General features: G+C 42.0%; 1 protein-coding gene and 1 pseudogene across 2 annotated transcripts; one reads left to right on the top strand and one right to left on the bottom strand.

Annotated features, from left to right (window-relative positions):
• Nucleotides 1-377: 377 nt before the first annotated feature.
• Nucleotides 378-14,302, bottom strand: DUSP12 (dual specificity phosphatase 12). 2 transcript variants are annotated; one of them, XM_062192627.1, is made up of 6 exons: nucleotides 13,939-14,302; nucleotides 11,912-12,025; nucleotides 11,708-11,826; nucleotides 9,810-9,906; nucleotides 9,348-9,528; nucleotides 378-2,292 (listed from the first exon to the last, which is right to left on the bottom strand). In XM_062192627.1, exons 1-6 carry the CDS (start codon nucleotides 14,280-14,282, stop codon nucleotides 2,131-2,133), a joined length of 1,017 nt encoding a protein of 338 aa, XP_062048611.1. In that variant the 5' UTR covers nucleotides 14,283-14,302; the 3' UTR covers nucleotides 378-2,130. The 2 variants fall into 2 exon arrangements, with proteins under 2 accessions (XP_062048611.1, XP_062048612.1); XM_062192628.1 differs by lacking the exon at nucleotides 378-2,292 and adding an exon at nucleotides 4,765-4,855.
• A 4,283-nt stretch (nucleotides 14,303-18,585) lies between these two features.
• LOC133759254 (THAP domain-containing protein 5-like) lies at nucleotides 18,586-19,521 on the top strand (annotated as a pseudogene).

The raw sequence follows: 19,521 nt of genomic DNA, 5'->3' as shown, positions 1-19,521 counted from the left end.
AAGGTATTTTATCTGTCTCTCCCAGCTAGAACATCAGTTTATTGTATCACCTAGAACTGTGCACATAATACATCTTCAGGAAACATTTGCTGACAACTGTACATTCAAATCTATTTCTCTCGGTACTACATGCTACAATATATGACGGATAGACATTAACTTGAGCCACATGAAACTGCTGTTCCACTACTTTTTACCTACAAAAGGGACAGTTTCATATGGTGTAACCTGTTTAGTAAAAAGCTTTCCAGAAATGGAGGGAATTCTTTTCTCACAAGAAAAATTATTCCATGAAAATTGATAAAGGCTTCAAGTCTTATGTTAAAATTTTTCTCAAGGATCATCCATAACATTACAACACATGTCAAAAATTAAGCTAGATTTTTTAAAAAAGATTTATTCATTTGAAAGAGTTACAGAGAACGAGAGGGAGAAACAGAGGCAGAGAGAGGGGTCTTACATTCACTGATTCACTCTCCAAATGGCCACAACGGCCAGGTCTGGGCCAGGCCAAAGCCAGGAGCCAAGAGCTTTATCTGGGTCTACCATGTGGTTGCAAGAGCCCAAGAACCTGGGCCATCTTCTGCTGCTTTCCCAGGCTCATTAGCAGGGAGTTGGATAAGAAGTAGAGCAGCCAGGATGCCAGCCCTGCAGGTGGCAGCTTTACCCACCACGCCTCAGGGCCAGCCCCTATTCTAGATACTAAGAAGTTCATTATTTACACCTTATTCTACATTTAAAAATTACTCCCATTTTAGTATTTACGATACAGACACATATTCCTCTTTATTAGCTAATTCTGATTTCATGTATATGTTCAAAATACCAAATTAGGTCCAATTTGCCCTATTAATAGTGAGTACAATTCTAGATTCCAGAAATCAGGTTACAAAGTTGATCTAGATTTATTACTTTTTCCAATACTCAAATGTATTAGACTAAAAGAGTAACTGACATGTAATTCCACATTAATCTTGATTATTAAGACACACCTAACATTAAAGTATTTCTTTATGTAGATCGCTTTAAGAGGTATCTCAAACACACTTTTCTAAAAATGTAGATAAAATGTTTATTGGAGTGGGCACAGTGGCACAGTAGGTTAAGCTACCCATCCCGTATCAATGCCTGGATGAGTCCTGGCTGCGCTTCTACTTGCAGCTCCTGCTCATGCACAGCACATGCTGGTTCAAGTCCTTGGGTCCCTGCTACCCATGCTGGAGACCCAGATGGAGTTTCAGGCACCTAGCTTCATCCTGGCCCAGCCTCAGCTGCTATAAGCATTTGAAGCATGAACCAGCAGATGGAAGATCTCTATCTTTCACTGTTTCACTCTGCCTTTCAAATAAATAAACTTAAGAAAAAAAAAAAAAAAACTGTAGATAACTGAATTTCTGAACAGGAAAAATATATTCTGTTTTACTAATAGCCTTTCTTTTACATTTCCAAGAAAAATTTAGACATAAATAGGCTTACTAATTTCCCTTAAAAGAGAAAAAGAAAAATTTTAAAATATGAGGGTACTTCAAAAAACTCATGGAAAACTGGAATTAAGTTTCGGGGCAGCATTTGGCATAGTGGTTAAGATGCCACAGGAGACCTCCCCCATCCCGCATCAGAGCACCTCAGTTTGAGTTCTAGCTCCACTTCCTATTCCATCTTCCTGCAAATGTAGGCTAAAGCAGCAGGTGACGATTCTGCCACTAATATGGGAGACACAGATTGAGTTTCTGGCTCTTGGATTCGGCTTGGCCCAGTTCCAGATACTGTAAGCGTCTGGAGAATAAACCAACAGATGGGAGATCTTTGTCTCTGTCTGCCTTTCAAATTAAATAAATAAATCATGACTTTTAAAAACATGAAAAAAATGAAGTGTTAGTATCATAAAAGATTTTAATATCATATAAAATTTATACAACTAAAAAACTTTGATTGCTATGTATTCTACTTACATCACGTAATAACATAATAACAGGGCAGTTTCCAGGTTACTTCATGGGATTTTTCCCTTTCACACTGCAATTGAAATGTTGATGGCCTACAAACTAGACAACCTGCAGTGAGTAACTGAAAGCCAGGGCAGCATGTATCTTCAGCAAGGTTCCTTCCAAGATAGCAGATGTTACAAGTTCATATTTTTCTTGTTTGTGACCCCAAAACTGGCAGCATTTTCTTTTCATCCACTCTGTTCTTATGTATTTGGAAAGCAGGTGTTATCCATCTTCCACATGAGCACTGTTCACCATACCAATTGAAGGAACCCAATTTGGCACTGCATTTTGGACAAAGCAGCTGAAATAAAAAGCCAATGTATTACTTCATTCATTCACTTTTATACAAAACAAATAATTTTCTTTGGCAATATAGGATATAAGCACAGGCAAACATGGCCCCTATCTTCAAGGAGTTTGTACTCTAATTGGTGACATTAAATACATGAGGCATTTGCTGTATTATAGATGGTGGACTACAATTACTGCCTAAGGAGAGCGGCAAGATGGCGGAATAGGAAGGAAGCACATTGATAGTTCGTCAAGACACACGTTAATATAAGTGGAGATACTGCAGGGTCAAGGAAGAGTAGGGGAAGAAACAGCAGAGGAAACTCTTCCGGAACTAGTGATTCACAGTGGACCTGCGTGGAGAGCGTGGGAGCCCAAGTTCGGGACAGCAGCGGCAGACTCAATGCACCAGCGCTGGAACGCGAGGTGAGCCGAACCTCCATAGCCCGAGACACCAGCGGGCAAGCGGAAAGAGGAGGCTAGAGGGAACGAGGCTTGAAACTCCGTGGGGAAAAGTTCACCAGGCTAACTAGAAGAGAGAGAGGAAAAAAAAAAAAGTGACCGATACGGACACGAGTCTCTCTCTCTCCGCTCACCTCTCAAAGGCGAGCAAGACAAAGAGCAGGCGCCATTTTGGACATACGTCATAAGCAGGGCGACCTCAGGTCTGCACCGGCCCTGAGCCTAGCAGAAAAACCTGACTCTGGGGGGAGGGATGAAATAACAGGAGATTAGCATCTAACTTGGCAACCCAGTGGGAGACTGCAGGAGAATTGGAGCCCACACTGAGGGCAGCAGAGATTCCCTGTGTGGTCCTTGGGAAAGAGCTTCCGATCTCTGGCTCCTGTGGGTATATCATTTGCCTGCTAATTACTACCTCCAATTACGTTCAGCTGTGCGGAATTACTTCCCTTTTGAATCAAAAAAAGAAAGAGAGATTTACCACGCCTAACCTGGGAGTGTCATCTTTGACACACCCTCAGCCCTGAGGAACCAAACACAGCTCTCAGTCCACACTCATCTCAAGCCTCTAAGGCTCCACTGAAAGCAGACAGTCCACTTAATAAGGAGCCATAGTGTAACAAGAAAAAACACCACAGTGAAGAAACCAAATATCTCCAACATGCCAAACAACAAACGCAAAAACCAAGCTAACAAGAACAAGGAAGACACTATGACGCCCCCAAATGAAAAAGACACCCCAATTCAAGATTATGAAGATGATGAGATCGAAGAAATGCAAGAAGCGGATCTCAAAAAATTGCTAAGAACATTAAGAACTTCTCAAAAACAAATTCTTGAACTACAGAAATCCTTCATGGACAAGATAGAAAATCTCTCTCGTGAAAATGAAATATTAAGGAGGAATCAAAATGAAATGAAACAACTAGTGGAACAAGAAACTCTGATAGTGACGAGAAATCATAATGAAATGAAGAATTCAATAGATCAAATGACAAACACATTAGAGAGCCTTAAAAACAGAATGGGCGAAGCAGAAGAGAGAATATCGGACTTAGAAGACAGAGAACAGGAAAGGAAACAGGCAAACCAAAGAAAAGAAGAAGAAATCAGAAATCTAAAAAATATTGTCGGGAATCTACAGGATACTATTAAAAAACCCAACATTCGAGTTCTAGGAGTTCCTGAAGGCATGGAGAGGGAGAAAGGATTAGAAGGCATTTTCAGTGAAATACTAGCAGAAAATTTCCCAGGTTTGGAGAAGGACAGAGGCATCTTAGTACAGGAAGCTTATAGAACCCCTAATAAACATGACCAAAAGAGATCCTCACCACGACATGTTGTGATCAAACTCACCAGAGCGAAACATAAAGAAAAGATCCTAAAATGTGCAAGAGAGAAACGTCAGATCACTCTTAGAGGATCTCCAATTAGACTCACAGCAGACTTCTCATCAGAAACCCTACAAGCTAGAAGGGAATGGCGAGACATAGCCCAGGTACTAAGAGAGAACAACTGCCAGCCCAGAATACTATATCCTGCAAAGCTCTCATTTGTGAATGAAGGTGAAATTAAGACTTTTCATAGCAAACAGAAACTGAAAGAATTTGTTGCCACTCATCCTGCCCTGCAAAAGATGCTTAAAGATGTGTTACACACAGAAACACAGAAACATGGTCACCAATATGAAAGAAGGTAAAGGAAGGAAACCTCACAGCAAAAGATCACAGGAAGCTCAATTTATCTTTGACATAGAATTAAACTCTAATGCTCTGTTAAAGCAATGTGTTAAAGTAATCTATTGTGTTCTCTTGATGTCTGTTAAATTCTAATTGTTCAAAAACAGCTGAATTTTTATTAAGATCTATGGGTTATGTAAATATGTGCTTATTTTCAAAGATTTGAATAATCACCTTGTAACAAGATCAAATTTGGTCTATGAGTTTATAATTTTAAACATGGCGACTTAAAGTCTTTTGTCATCCACAGTTATATATGATTTGCTGCTCATAAAACTAAAGCGTTGTTGGTTCTGTGTGTAGCTGTCCTCCTATGGGTTCCTATGGACTTTTTCCAGCCACTTCCATTGTATTCAGTACTTTGGGATGGCTCTGTAAACAGATGAAGCCAATAATGTATTAACAGTACCAACTGAGAGAAAGTATGGTTAACTGAGGTTACTAAAAAAGCAATTCAAATCAATTGGCAATCTACAAAAAGAGTTAAAGATTTTAAAAGCTATTATTAAAAACGCTATATTGGTCTATTATGCTATGTTAAATGTGTGTACATATTGTATGTCCACATGGGGAAATTTTATTAAGAGTCTTATTTTAAATGGCTTATAGATAAGATTGTCCATAAATTTAAGCTGCTAAAATCAATCAAAGATACATTTTAATTTGAGTGACCTGAATCTATGTATCATATGTTTTAAACTTGTAGGTAGAAAGAAACTAAAAACATTTTATATGGTTGTGCTTAAGTTTGCTGGTTAAACAAACTACACCATGTTAGATATTTAAGAGGTATTTTCAAATACATGATTCTTAAAATTTATAGAAGGCATTGGACCTTCTGGTAAATGTTTTCTTAAGTTGTTATCTAATGGTTGAAACTGTTTGCTAAGTATTCATGTGATATTGCTATTGTCAGCAAGCGATCTAGGACTTGCTCCCTCATTTCTCTATTCTAAGCCCAACTTGTTCTTTCATTTCTCTATTCTCTTCAAGATAGGAAACTAAATCTATTATGAAGGAATCTGTAGGACGCACAATTTAATCTTTAGACCTTATAAAAGAGATGGCTAACATTTTTCTGTAATAGCATAGCCAAAATAAGAACTTAAATAATAATCTCATAGCTAGATTCACTTCGCCATCAGCAAAGTATACAGTAAGTAAAAAAAACCTCCCTTTCAGACCAAAGGGAAAGAAAGTTTTAAAGTGAGAATATAATTTTCCTCATGGGCATTGTCTACCTTAGAAAAACTACTACAGAACATGCCTGTGACTATAGACTTGTAGTTCAGGCCACCGAAGATTAGAGATGGGACACGGGCACTCCCTTGACTTGCATCCTCTGGTCTGCTTTAACACAAACCAGGAGGAAAAGAAAGCTAGGCATCAGAAGCAATGGGTGGCAGGCCTATTAATGGCTGATCTATACAGTGATCTGCCCTCAAGGAGACCCAACAGGCCAGTCCACTGCAGTGGCTTTCAATGAGGTAAGCCTGGGCTTCAGCAGAAGTCAGCTTGTGAAGAGCCCTGGCAGCTCTGCCAAGAGTTGGATCACTGGAAATGGACCTGCCCTGGAGTCGAAGGATGCCCAGGTCAGAGCCACAGATCTTATTGGCTCTAAGCTGAAAAGCCCTTCACTCAGCCCAACTTCCAAAGTGACCACTGCAGCTGAGGGTGAGGTCAAGTAGGGTCAGCAACATTGCAGGCAGAACTGTAAATTTCTTGTTAGAGTTGCCACCTGCCTTTACCTGGCCAGCTCTCCTCCCAGGCCAGCCAAGTAATGAAAGTCAACAGAGTGCCTTCCCCTAGGAGGTTCACACCTCCCTTAGGATATACCCCATGTGAAGAGATAGATAGGTCTGGGCCTCTTAACTTACAAGGCCTAAAGCCCACCAGATTATTATCAAGCCCCTTCTATCAGGTTCTATTTGCCTCTCAATCAGAAAACTTAATTGTAGCTTAGACAGCACCTTTCTTAGCTCCTCTAAGAATGACTCTGTCCTTTGTTCTAGACCCTGTCTAGCGTACTTGGGCCTCATTCCTTTGTAATCATAACCTCTACTCTACCACCAATGGCTCTACTCCCAACATGTGTGTACTGATGGTCCTCTTCCCCACTTAATGCTGTATAATTGTTCAAACCTGGTTAATGCCACTCTTAGGATCATTGGTTACTATTCTCACTCTGTCTTTTATGACCTTGTCTAAATATGATCAGAGTCGGCAAACTTGGAGGGCTTCCATGGCCTTGGCAACTCGTGACGACAGCCTAGGGTGGTTGCTGGTGCCGTAAACTAGAGTGTCAATTTGTTGGGTCAACAACAGGAGCCACTGTGCACTTGCTCCTCATGTGGGATCTCTGTCCTTAATGTGCTGTACATTTTGATTTGATGCTGTGACTAGTACTCAAACAGTATGTTTCACTTTGTGTGTCTGTGTGGGTGCAAACTGTTGAAACCTTTATACTAGGTTGATCTTCTGTGTATAGGGAGAATTGAAAATGAATCTTGATGCAGATGGAGGGGGGGAGGGAGCGGGAGAGGGGAGGGTTGCGGGTGGGAGGGAAGTTGTGGGAGGGGAAATCCACTGTAATCCATAAGCTGTACACTGGAAATTTATATTCATTAAATAAAAGTTAAAAAAAAAAAAAAAATTACTGCCTAAGAGGTATGTTGTATTCGGGCAGCTTAGAGGAGGAACAGATGGATCCCAGCTTTAGGGGCGAAAGGTGACATTTGAAACTCAAGAAAGGCTTCAAGAATGTGGCATACATACTAGGTTTTTAAATCAACATGCAGGGGCTTCCTGTTATGGCTCAACGGGTTAACGTCCTGGCCTGCAGCGCCAGCATCCCATATGGGCACCGGTTCTAGTCCCGGCTGTTCCTCTTCCGATGCAGCTCTCTGCTGTGGCCTGGGAAAGCAGTGGAAGATGGCCCAAGTCTTTGGGCCCCTGCATCTGCATGGGAGACCAGGAAAAAGCTCCTGGCTCCTGGCTTCGGATAGTTGCAGTTCCAGCTGTTGTGGCCATCTGGGGAGTGAACCATCAGATGGAAGACTGACCTCTCTCTCTCTCTCTCTCTCTGCCTCTCCTCTCTCTGTGTAACTCTGACTTTCGTATAAATAAATAAATAAATAAAAAGCAACTATAGATGGCTGGTAAATGCATAAAGATGTCATCCTCGGCTGTAGTCATGAAAAACAAAACATTTTAAGATTAATATTTTCATGATACAGACTGAAAAAACTTTACCAGTTTTATATCTACCTTGCCCAGGGTATGGGGAAATGGGTAGATATTCACTATTGGTGAAAACTAAATTTGTATGAGTATTTTGAATGTCAGCCTGGAATACTATTAATATTTAAAATGTATACAGTCATAAAGCCAACAATTTACTTCTAAGTGTATACCATATAGGAAAACTCAAATATGTATACAAAGAAATACGCACAAATAGGGTTTAGAATCTTTCACAAAAATATCATGTGTTTGTATATTTTCCAGGTTAAATGAAAGCAGCAAGCCAAAAGCATAAGCCACCAAAGAGAAATGTTACAGTTCACCAAAATCTGAAACTATCACTGTAAATACGATCATCAAGAATGGGAAATGAATGCTAATGGATATATTATTTTAAGGGTCATGAGAATAGCGACAGTTGCAAAAAACTGTGAATATACTAAAAGCTGTTGAATTCATTACTCTAAATTGGTGAACTGTATGGTATATGAGTTACACTCAAACAAAGCGGTTTTCTTAAAAAGTAACAAAATCTGAAAATGTGCATTTGAATATAGGGTACTGCTTTTAAGTAAAATATTCAGTAAACAAATGAAGTTTCCCCACATATAAAGTATGAATGTATCTGTTCTACCACCTTTATAAAGCCATTTTATTCAAATGACATGGAATAAGAGTTTCAATAAATATCCATTATAAAAACTTTTCTACAAACTTTCAAAATCATTATTAAAATTATTTCTATAAAATGCCCGCATATTAATATCAAAAACTTAAACCTAAAGAAAAAAAGGGACTGTTGGCTGGCGCCGCGGCTCAATAGGCTAATCCTCCACCTTGAGGCGCCAACACATCGGGTTCTAATCCCAGTCGGGGCGCCGGATTCTGTTCCAGTTGCCCCTCTTCCAGGCCAGCTCTCTGCTGTGGCCCTGGAGTGCAGTGGAGGATGGCCCAAGTGCTTGGGCCCTGCACCCGCATGGGAGACCAGGAGAAGCACCTGGCTCCTGCCTTCGGATCAGCGGGGTGCGCCGGCTGCGGTGGCCATTGAGGGGTGAACCAACGGCAAAAAGGAAGACCTTTCTCTCTCTCTCTCTCTCTCACTGTCCACTCTGCCTGTCAAAAAATAAAAATAAAAAAATAAATTTTAAAAAAAGTGGCTGTCACAGGATGTTATGAGTTGTATTCTTGGACAGGAAATGAAAAAGAATCTCATAACAAATATACTAAATTGAAAGATCAGAAAAAGAGAAATGCATGGAGTTAAGAAAGAAAAAGAAATGGAAGAGATTTTAAACCAAATTTAAAAATTCCTGAGGTAACCTACTTGTTACAAAGTTCAAATTTTATAAGATATTAATTTGTTTTAAAGTAATATTTGTTTTATATTTGAAAAATATAGACTTAACAGAAACTTATTAACTTAGAGTAGCAACTCTCAACTACCATTTTAAATCAGCTGATCTTTAAAAATATTTATTTTTGACAGTCTGATCCACACTAGAAAAATATAATCTTCATAAAAGAAAGGGATTAAGATGGAGTAAAACACTAGTTAAAATACAAAAGGAAGAAAATACAGATTATACAATGAAATTGTAGAAAATAAGAAATGTATTCTGACCTGCCCATCCATCACTCCCAACAAAGCAGATTCCATCCACTGTACAGGTTCAATGAAATAAGATGTACATTGAGTCCCTGTGGCAAGCATGCATGATGGTGCCATTCTCTTGTGGGCAAAAGCTATAGGTCCACTTCCTTCACTGTGACCCAAAATACTTGAACTTCGAAATAAGGATCGCCTGCAATTCCCAAACAAACATATTAATCAAAAGGATTTTTAAAATAGATAGAATGTGTAGTATTTCTTCAAGGCCCAAATAACACAACATCAATTATACTTAAATTTTCAACAACCTCTACAATTTCTTAAAAAAAATTGAACTAGAAATTTCTGTATTATCCAATTCAACAAATTCTTCCTACAGAGATATAAGAAATGATATAAGAGATATAAGAAATGAGATATAAGAAAATGATACACTAAGTCCTTTTCAGCTACTGAGAATACAAAATAGTTTACCTGCACTTTCGACACTTGTAGAGAACTTCATCTTTCAGTCCTTGTGAAACGGTGGTTGGGTCAACAGCAAAGAGTTCTTGAGGTAAACTCTGCAATTCTATGACACAATTAAAATGCATCCATTTGTTATTATCAGCTTGGCGTTTTCAGATAAAATTCTGTTTGTGTTTACCGTGTTTGGGATATAGCTTGTGTTCCCATTAGGTAGGAAGTTAGATATCAGTCTATGTGCATTGAGGGGCTGAAGAACAAAAATGAGAATTTCATGTGGTTGAACGAGGGAAGGCAGAAGAAGCATGCCTTCGAAGCAGACCAGCATTTGTGCAACAAAAGTCTTGCCCAAGTCCAACAGCCTTATTAGGTGGCTCCCAGCCCTCCCCCAAAGAGGCATCCTAGGGAACACTTCCCCACCCTATACCAGGGCTATTGGGTCCAGTAACAGGGTGCTAATGAAGTCCCTGGAGGAATTTCACAGATTCCCTCTGACCCCGCCCCAGTCTCAATGCAGACTGGGCTCTCAGTTCTTTGCTGAGTTCCCCACGTGGACTGTCAATTGTATTCTCTTCATTAAACCTCACTAGCATGCTTACTACTACTCTCTGTCTCATGTCTTTCTTGAGCAAAGACAAGGACCTCTGATCCAGCCATCTTGGGCCACTCCGTACAATGGTTCACATGCTGGAAGCTTGGCTCCCAGTGTGACAATGTTGAGAGGTGGTGGAACCTTTAAGAAGTAAGACCTAGTAGGAAGTTGTTAGGCCACTGTGGCCGCTGCTCTTGGAAAGGATTAATATAATTATTGCAAGACCCTGGTTCACTCCCACAAGAAGAAATCATTATAAAAGAAGCAGGCTGAGCTCCTAGTCGATTCCTCTTCTGCTGATCTCACCTGTGATTGTTCCTTCTTTCTCGAATACACCCCCACCATGTGAATTCTGGGTCGTGATGGAGTCAGAAGGCCCTCACCAGAGCCAAGCAGAAGCTGGCACCATGCTCTTGGACCTTCAAAACTGTGAGCTAAATAAACTCCTTCTGTTTACAAAATACCCAACCTCAGGTATTTTCTTATAGCAACAGAAAATGGACTAATATAATGTCAACTGAACAATCAAGTGCTAACCTCAGAAATCAAAACAAAAACAAATTATAGTGTCAGAAAATCAGGATGAAGTTACAAAGCACAGTGATTAAGCTCTTGGCTTGAGTTCAAACCCAACCCTGCCATTTACAAACCACCTGACCCTGGATAAGATTTCTAGTTAAACTGCAATTTCAAAAGAAAACAATTCCTGTCTCATCTGATTGATAGAAAAATGGGACAATGTATTTAGTGTTATTGGGCAAGAAGTCAGATATTAGCCTAAAGATGAGAGAGGGGCTAAAGAACAAAAATGTGAATTTCCTGTTGTTGAATGAGGGAAGAAATGTAGAACATGCCTCAGAAGCAGACTAGCTTGTTAGGTGGCTTCCAGCCCTCCCAGGATGGTCACTACTTAGGAGAATCTTCTCCACTCTGCCCCAGGGAAATTTCAGATCCAATTTCATGGTGCTGATAAAGTCCTGGGAGGAACATCACAAATTCCATGCCCAGGAAGCCCTCCAGCCAGCAGCATACCAGAAGAGGAAGGTGGGAGAAGAAATGATAGGTCCATACCCAGAGGAACTCCCATCTAAGGCAGACTGGCTCTCAGTCCTTTGCTGCAATGCCTGCCTGGCCTGTCAGGTGTACTCTCATCATTAAACTTCGCTCCCTTGCTTACTACTACTCTCTGCAGCATGTCGGAAATTCTCTTCTTGCTAGAAGCAAGGGTCTCTGATCTACAGGTCTCTGGTAACAGTGTCAGAGTAAAGGACATCAGGAAAGCACTCTGCATACACTGGCAATTAATGTTACGTACCTGGATACTTCTCTGTAACCTTTTGTAGACGATATTGCTTATAAATCGCACTAGAGGTATCCACTTCATATCCCATTGCCTGGTATAATTTCAGTTGCCACTCAAACCCTTCGTTCATCCTGAAATGACAAAGAAATATAAAAGCCACAATTCTTTAAATAAAGCTACATCCCCAAAACAGAAATATTACAACAAAGAACTCACTTAGCCTCTGGTTTGATGGTCTGGAGGTTCTCGTAGGCTTCTTCAAAGCTAAGCCTGTCAGTCTTCATCACAAAAGCTGTCACTATCGCCACACTTCGACTGACTCCTGCATGACTGAAAAAGAAACCTTCAAAATAAAATAGCAAATAGCAACAATTAAAACAAAAACAATCCAGCCCCTCTATTAATGGTAAAGTTCCAGTCCACTTCATTTCTACTTCTATTCAAATAAACCCATTACATCTGAAATATTACCAATGTATGAACAAGTTATTATCATTTTTGAAAGGCAGAGAGAGAGCTTCTATCCTCCACCATTTGGGACGACCCATGGGTGGCAGGAACACAATTTCTTTTTTTTTTTTTTTTTTGACAGGCAGAGTGGACAGTGAGAGAGAGACAGAGAGAAAGGTCTTCCTTTGCCGTTGGTTCACCCTCCAATGGCCGCCGCGGCTGGCGCGCTGCTGCCGGCGCACCGTGCTGATCCGATGGCAGGAGCCAGGTGCTTCTCCTGGTCTCCCATGTGGGTGCAGGGCCCAAGCACTTGGGCCATCCTCCACTGCACTCCCTGGCCACAGCAGAGAGCTGGCCTGGAAGAGGGGCAACTGGGACAGGACCGGTGCCCCGACTGGGACTAGAACCCGGTGTGCAGGCGCAGCAAGGCGGAGGATTAGCCTAGTGAGCCGCGGCGCCGGCCAGGAACACAATTTCTTGGTTCATCACTGCTGCCTCCCAGGGTCTGCATTAGCAGGAAATTGGAGTTAAGAGGCAGAAATCAAACCCAGATACTCCATGTGGGATGTTGGTATTTCCGCTCCTATTTCCTTTTTCATTTTAAATTCTGAACTACAAGAATGTATCTCACCTAGTCAAACTTAATTACTCTATTTTTTTTAATGTTGTAAAGCCTTCAGAACAAATGAAAATTCTTTTGCTCTTAGCATTAAGGGCCCTGGAGATTTGGTACCAAGCAGGATCCAATTTTTTTTTTTTTTAAGAATTGATTTATTTGAGAGGTAGAGTTACAGAGAGAGAGAACGAGAGAGAGAGAGGCACAGACAGAATGTGGTCTTCTATCCACTGGTTCACTCCCCAAATGGCCGCAAAGGCCGGAGCAGGGCCGAATCGAAGCCAGGAGCCTCTTCTGGGTCTCCCATGGGGATGTAGGGGCCCAAGCATTTGGGCCACCTTCTACTGCTTTCCCAGGCCATAGCAGAGAGCTGGATTGGGAGAGGAGCAGCCTGGATTTGAACCGGGTCCACGTGGGATGCCCGCGCAGCAGGTGGAAACTTAACCCACTATGCTACAACGCCGACCCCAGGACCCAATTTTTTAACTACCTTCCTTCCTTTGTGTAAATATTGAGAACAAGTGGTTGACACACAATAGTTACTCAATAAATTTAAAACTACTGCTATTATACTCCAACCCAATCCAAACAGCGCTACCTAGGGATACCCAAATATCCATCAAGAATTTATCTTTTTGCTTTTGCTGCAACTTACCCACCCCAACTTTCCCCTAGGCAAGGCCTAGGGGATCCTTCAGATCCTAACCAATTCTCCCCTTCATGAACACCCTGCCCACACACACACACACACACACACACCTCAAACAAAAACATTAGAAATGATCTGCTCTTCCTCCTAAGTCTGAATACTTAACCTGAGTACATACTCTATTCTAGGTTGTGTTACAATCATGGGGGGGGGGGGGGGTGCGGCTCCTACGGAGCTGTTAAAGCTTGAGGGCTGTAGGGACTTTGTCATTCATCTGATGACTCCTCCCCTCCAACCACCCCAAAACAACTCAGTTGCTACTGAATGAACCAAAGCATGAAAGGAAAACAAGCGCGCCAGCAGTGGCCCGCCTCCTGCTCCAGCCCCTTCCTCTCCCTGGAACACACACCCCTGCAGGAGGGAGTAGGAGTCCCCTCCCCTAGAGGCCTCGGAGCAAAGGGTGACAGAGACCAGACTAGGAGCAAAGTCAGGCTCCTCTCCCCCCACCACCCCCACCCGTCCACTCACCAGTGCACCAACACAGCACGGCCCTCAGAGCGGGCCTGGCCGATGAAGGCCACGCACCGGTCCAGGTGGCTGAGCAAGTCAGTCTCGGGTTTATCTAGCGCCGGCACGAAGAGGCTCCGTAGACCCTCGACCCCAGCCCCGGCCTTGAACCCGGGCTCCTCCGAGTCCACCGTCAGGACGGCCGTGATCCCCGCCTCTCTGAGGTGGTCCGGCTCCGCCACGGCCGCGGCTCCACCCAGGTACAGCCCCGGCCGCACTTCCAACATGGGCACGGCGGAGGCGGTCGGGCTCTCGTTCGGATTGCGGTCCTGGAAGCCATGGCTGGGACTCTGAGATTCCAACATGGCGGCCCCCGGAAGCCAGGCCGCTGCGGTCTCTACCATCGAGTGGGCGCGGGCTAGAACATCCCTCCCCGGGACCCGTCGGCCTCCGCGACTCAACAGCTCCCTCGGAGGACCACGTCGACTGCCGGAACGGGAGCTTGGGAAAGGGGAGACGGTACCAGGGCTCAGGAGCAGTTAAACTCCATTCAGAGTGGACTTTCGACCCGTGTTTTCCTCGTCGCTTCCAGCGTCCTCAAAGGCAACGTCTCTGTTTTTTTCGGGGGAGATTTTCAGGAAAGGGGCGACAGGACAGGTAAAGTAAATTTGAAATGAGAGTCCCACCATTGTAGGCATTTGAAGTAAAACCTATTAACCGTGTGTATAAAGCTGTTTGCATTTCTTCCTTTTGTATTTTTGTTTTTTTTTTTTTTTTTTTTTTGCTTATTTTTTAGTTGAGGTGAATCGCTTTCGTGTGTTTGTGTATCAGTTCCCTCAGCCAGTGACCATCAGGGACCCACCTGTAGTTAAGCAATTTGGTTTTCTTATTCAACCACGAACTGTGGACATTTCCAGATCATCTCAGCAAGGCGGTGTTCGGGACATTCCATTAGCGGATGCGGCTTTTATTGGGTGATTTTGGAGAGAGCCTGTGTAAGCTGGGCTTTGCTCTAGATTGGATGGTGTCAGGAAGCAGGAACGGTTCCACGTTTATTTACGGGGAGAGCAGGCTAGACGGACGCTAGAGCTGTAATTGGTCAGTAACTAGCAGTTACATGGTTCTGGCATAAAGGCTGGTACATAGATCAACAGAGCAGAATGGGGCCCAAAAAATAAACCCTCACACATATGATCAAATAATCTTTAACAAGAGTGCCAAGACCACAGAAAGAAGACAGTCTCTCCTCAGCAAACAGCATTGGGAAACGGAATATTCACATGCAAAGGAATGAGACTGTACCCTTGCTTTACACCATATACAAAACATTGCTCAAAATGCAAAACACTAGCAGAGTTTCTAGAAAAAGCACAAGGGGAAAGTTTCATGCATTGGATTTGGCAAAGGTTTCCTGGCTGTGGTACCAAAAGCACAGGTCAGAATCAAAATGAATAAATAGGGCTACATCAAACTTGAAAACTTCTATGCTGGGGCCAAGTAGGTTAATCCTCCACCTGCAGCGCCGGCATCCCATATGGGTGCCGGGTTCTAGTCCCGGTTGGTCTCCTTCCAGACCAGCTCTCTGCTGTGGTCCAGGAGGGCAGTGGAGGATGGCCCAAGTGCTTGGGCCCTGCACCCGCATGGGAGACCAGGAGGAAGCACCTGGCTCCTGGGTTCGGATCGGCGTAGCTCCAGCCGTAGGGGCCATTTGGGGGGTGGACCAATGGAAGGAAGACCTCCCTCTCTCTCTCTCTCTCTCTCTCTCTCTCTCTCACTGTCTATTTGTCAAATAAAAAAGATTAAAAAAAAAAAAAACTTCTATGCTGTCCACAGAGTGAAAAGGTGATCTATAGAATGGAAGAAAATAATTGCAAACCATATATCTGAAAAGGAGTTAATACCCAGAATAAACAGAGAACCATAACTCAACAGAAAAATTAGTAACCCATTTTTTTAAGTGGGCAAGCAATGTTAATAAACATTTCTCCAAAGAAGATATAGAAATAGCTAAATATGAAAAGATACTCAACATTATTAATCATTAGAGAAATGCAAATCAAAACTACAATGAAATATCATTTCATACCCATTAGAATGGCTACTATCAAGAAAACACTGGGGCAGGCATCCTGGTGTAGCAGAGAAAAACACAGCCATGTGGTATCCCATATGGGCACTGGTTCATGTACTGGCTGCTCCACTTCCCATCCAGCTCCCTCCTAATGGCCTGGGAGAAGCAGCAGAAGATGGCCCAAGTGTTTGGACCTCTGCCACCCATGTGGGAGACCTGGAACTAGCCCAGCCCTGGCTATTGCAATCATCCAGAGAGTGAACCAGTGAATGGAAGATCTCTCTCTCTGTCTCTCCCTCTCTGTAACTCTTTTAAGTAAATAAATCTTTAAGAAAAACAAGAAATTTAGAAAACCCGGAAATGGAAATTATCATTTGATCCAACAATTGCACTTCCAGATATATGTCTAAAAGAATTGGAAGTGGGATCATAAAGAGATAATTGCACACCATGCTCACTGCAGTATTATTCACAATTTCTAAAAAGTGAAAGCAACCCAAATGTCCATCCATAGATGGACATATCCATAGATGGATAAAGTGTGAGACATGTGTGTCTATATGTGGTGTGTGTGTGTGTGTGTAATGGAATATTAGTGTTACAAGGAAGCTGTCACATGTTACAATATGGACAAACTTTAAGGACATTCTGCTTAGGGATCTAAGTGAATTACAAAAGGACAAATACACGATTCCACTTACACAAGATATATAGTATAGCCAAAAAAAAAAAAGATGGAAACAAAAAATAGAATGGTAGTTTCCAGGGGATGGGGGAAGAGAGAAATTGGGTGTTGTTATTCAGTAGGTATAGAATTTCAGTGAGATAAAAAAAGTTCTAGAGATCTGTTACACAGTAGTGTAGGTATCATTAATGCCACTGAATTGTACCCATAAAAATGGTTAGGAGGGTCAATTTTATGTTAGGAGGGCTTTTTGCTACAATTTTTTAAAGTAGCAGTCATTTCAGCCAGGCTATATATTTATTATTTTATTTATGTGATTTAGACAGTGTTAGTCTTTTATCTGTGTCCAGACATGATTACAGAGAGGTCTTATTCTTGTCTGGCTCCTTTGTGGCCTCACAGAAGCCTTGTCTTCTGTTGATGTTTTGTGTAGTTATGCTCAACAGAACAAACACCCAGCTGTAAATGCCTGGCCAATAGTAGCAACGTTAAGGAAGACCTGGTTCTAGTACCAGGCCAGCCTCTGCATGCCAGGTCTGGCTTTTCTCTTTCTCATGTAATTTTTAAAGTGTCCTTGGAGACCCAAGGCAAAGACACTTGAGTCTCACCCAAGTCACATGGAGGAAGGACTGCTTCTGTTTGGGATCTGAGACCCAGGTAGTGGGTAGTCTGTAGGTTTCCAGAGTGGTCTCTCTCCCTATTTTCACCACAGGCTGTGAACTACCTTGGTTAAGGACTTTGCTTTTTCCTCTTCGTGTCTGCCACAGAGTCTAGGCTAAGGCTGGTGATTCATCAATGTTTGTGAAAGTTAGAAAGAAAAAGGGTAAAGAATGCCAGAAGGGACATCCTGCATTTTCTTTTCTCAGCCCCTATTTTTTCCCAATCCCAAAGGCTTTATCTAAGAGCTTCACCAGTGGTTTAGTCTGACAAGTCACATTAGCAGTCTTCTGAGCCCCTACTTTGAATCAATACACCTTTCCTCACTTCAGAATCCTGGAAACAGGTGCTTTCAGGCACAACAGTAGATGCTGATGCTGTGAGAATAAATAAGCAGATCTTTGTCCTTTAGAGTACTTGGAGAAACCCTGGAGTGAACAATAAGTATGTAGTCTAAGTAGTGTTATAATGGAAGTGAGGGCAAGGGACTAGAGGAGCACGTAGGGAGAACCAATCCTAATAAAAAAATAATCCATTGGATCTGCTTCTTGAAGGATGAATGGGAATTTGTCAGGCAAAAAAGAGGTAGGAAGGGAAGAATTTCTAAGCAGATGGACCAACATCTACCAACGCACAGAAGCTAGAAAACACCACCAAAGTCTATCTCTGTTGTTGAAGAGAGAAGGAAGGAGGATCAAGGTGCTTTTCATAGTCTACAGGACACTGGTAAGATAGGCGTGTTCAGATGATAAGGGCAACATATGCCTTGTTAAGAAGTTCTAACTTTTTCTTAAAGACCATGCAACCTGTTGAAGAAGTATAGGCAGAAGAATAATACAACATGGCTTGCATTTAAGGAAAGAAGCCTGACTTCAGGAAGGGGGAATGGGTTGTGGAGGACAATTATAGAGGCAGAGTCCAGTTAAGTGTTTTAAGGGGTGACAAGGGATTAAGGTACTGACAGAAGGAACAGAGAAAAAGCGATGTGTTTACAACTATTAAGGTAGAAGAAAGTTGAGACCAAATTTCTATGGGAGATTTGAAGATGGAGGAATCAAAAATTACTTTGTTTCTGGTTTGGGTGATTAAGTAGATGATGGCTTCATTCACCAAGGCAGGGAATAGAGGAGGGTCGGGGGTCCCACTTCAATCCAGGAGCACCAGCTTGTGCCCCTCGCCCAACTAGGCTCTCAGCCGAGGCATGCCCAGCCATTGAGCCACAGACATCAGCAAGAATCTCCAGGTATGAAACAATACAGACCGGAAGATGAGTTTTTACCCATTTCCTTTACATGACAAAGACAGACTTGAAAAGTGGTTGAAGAATATGAATCAAGATTCATGGGTTCCTAGTACAAGTTCCTGTGTAGTGACAATTTTACACCAGACTCTCTTGGTATCTAGTTGGGGTATTAGATATCTGAAACAAAATGCAATTCTGCAATATTTTCTTTGCCTGGAAGACAATGAAGGAAAGATAATTTCAAACAAAAAAAAATCTCAGAAGAAAAAAGTAGAGGATGAGAAGGATGTATGCATGGGAGCTAAGCCAGAAGAATCATAGATATGGACACAGGTAGGCACCCTGAACATGCTTGATTCATTTGCCTTGGTCATGCCACCATCTCCAAAAACAGGAAGCATACAAAATAATTTATTAACTATTAACCTGGTTAAACCAGACACTGGAAAACCAGAATCCATCTTGGGAAGATCAGTTAACCTAGACACAGATAAAGGTAATTTTCACACATCTTTTGAGAACAACTATTACTTTGACAACTTCAAATTCAGAAAGTACTCAGCAGTCTTTGGAAACCCAAGAGGTACTTGAAATAACTACCAATCATCTTGCTAATCCAACCCTTACAAATAATTCCATAGAAATTAAATCAGCCCAGGAAAGTATAAGTATGTAGATTATGGGACAGAAGTTTTACAAAGTGAGCATCCTTACTGCAGACAAGACATAGATAAGGAACATCTTTGGCAGAAGGTTTGTAAACTACATTCACAGAGGGCTCTTCTTGAGCTACAAGAGCAACAAACGTTAGGAAGATTGGAGTCTTTAGAAGGTCTTATAAGGCAGCTAAACCAGGAAAACTGGCTATCTGAAGAAAATGTCAAGATTATAGAAAGCCATCTCACAACATATGAAGTTACTATGATAGAAAGAGGCTTAAAGCTATGA

Source organism: Lepus europaeus, chromosome 5 (assembly GCF_033115175.1).
Source record: "Lepus europaeus isolate LE1 chromosome 5, mLepTim1.pri, whole genome shotgun sequence".
In the NCBI taxonomy this organism is placed as follows: domain Eukaryota; kingdom Metazoa; phylum Chordata; class Mammalia; order Lagomorpha; family Leporidae; genus Lepus; species Lepus europaeus.
Note: the sequence above shows the minus strand (reverse complement) of the source record. Positions and strands in the feature narration are given on the sequence as shown.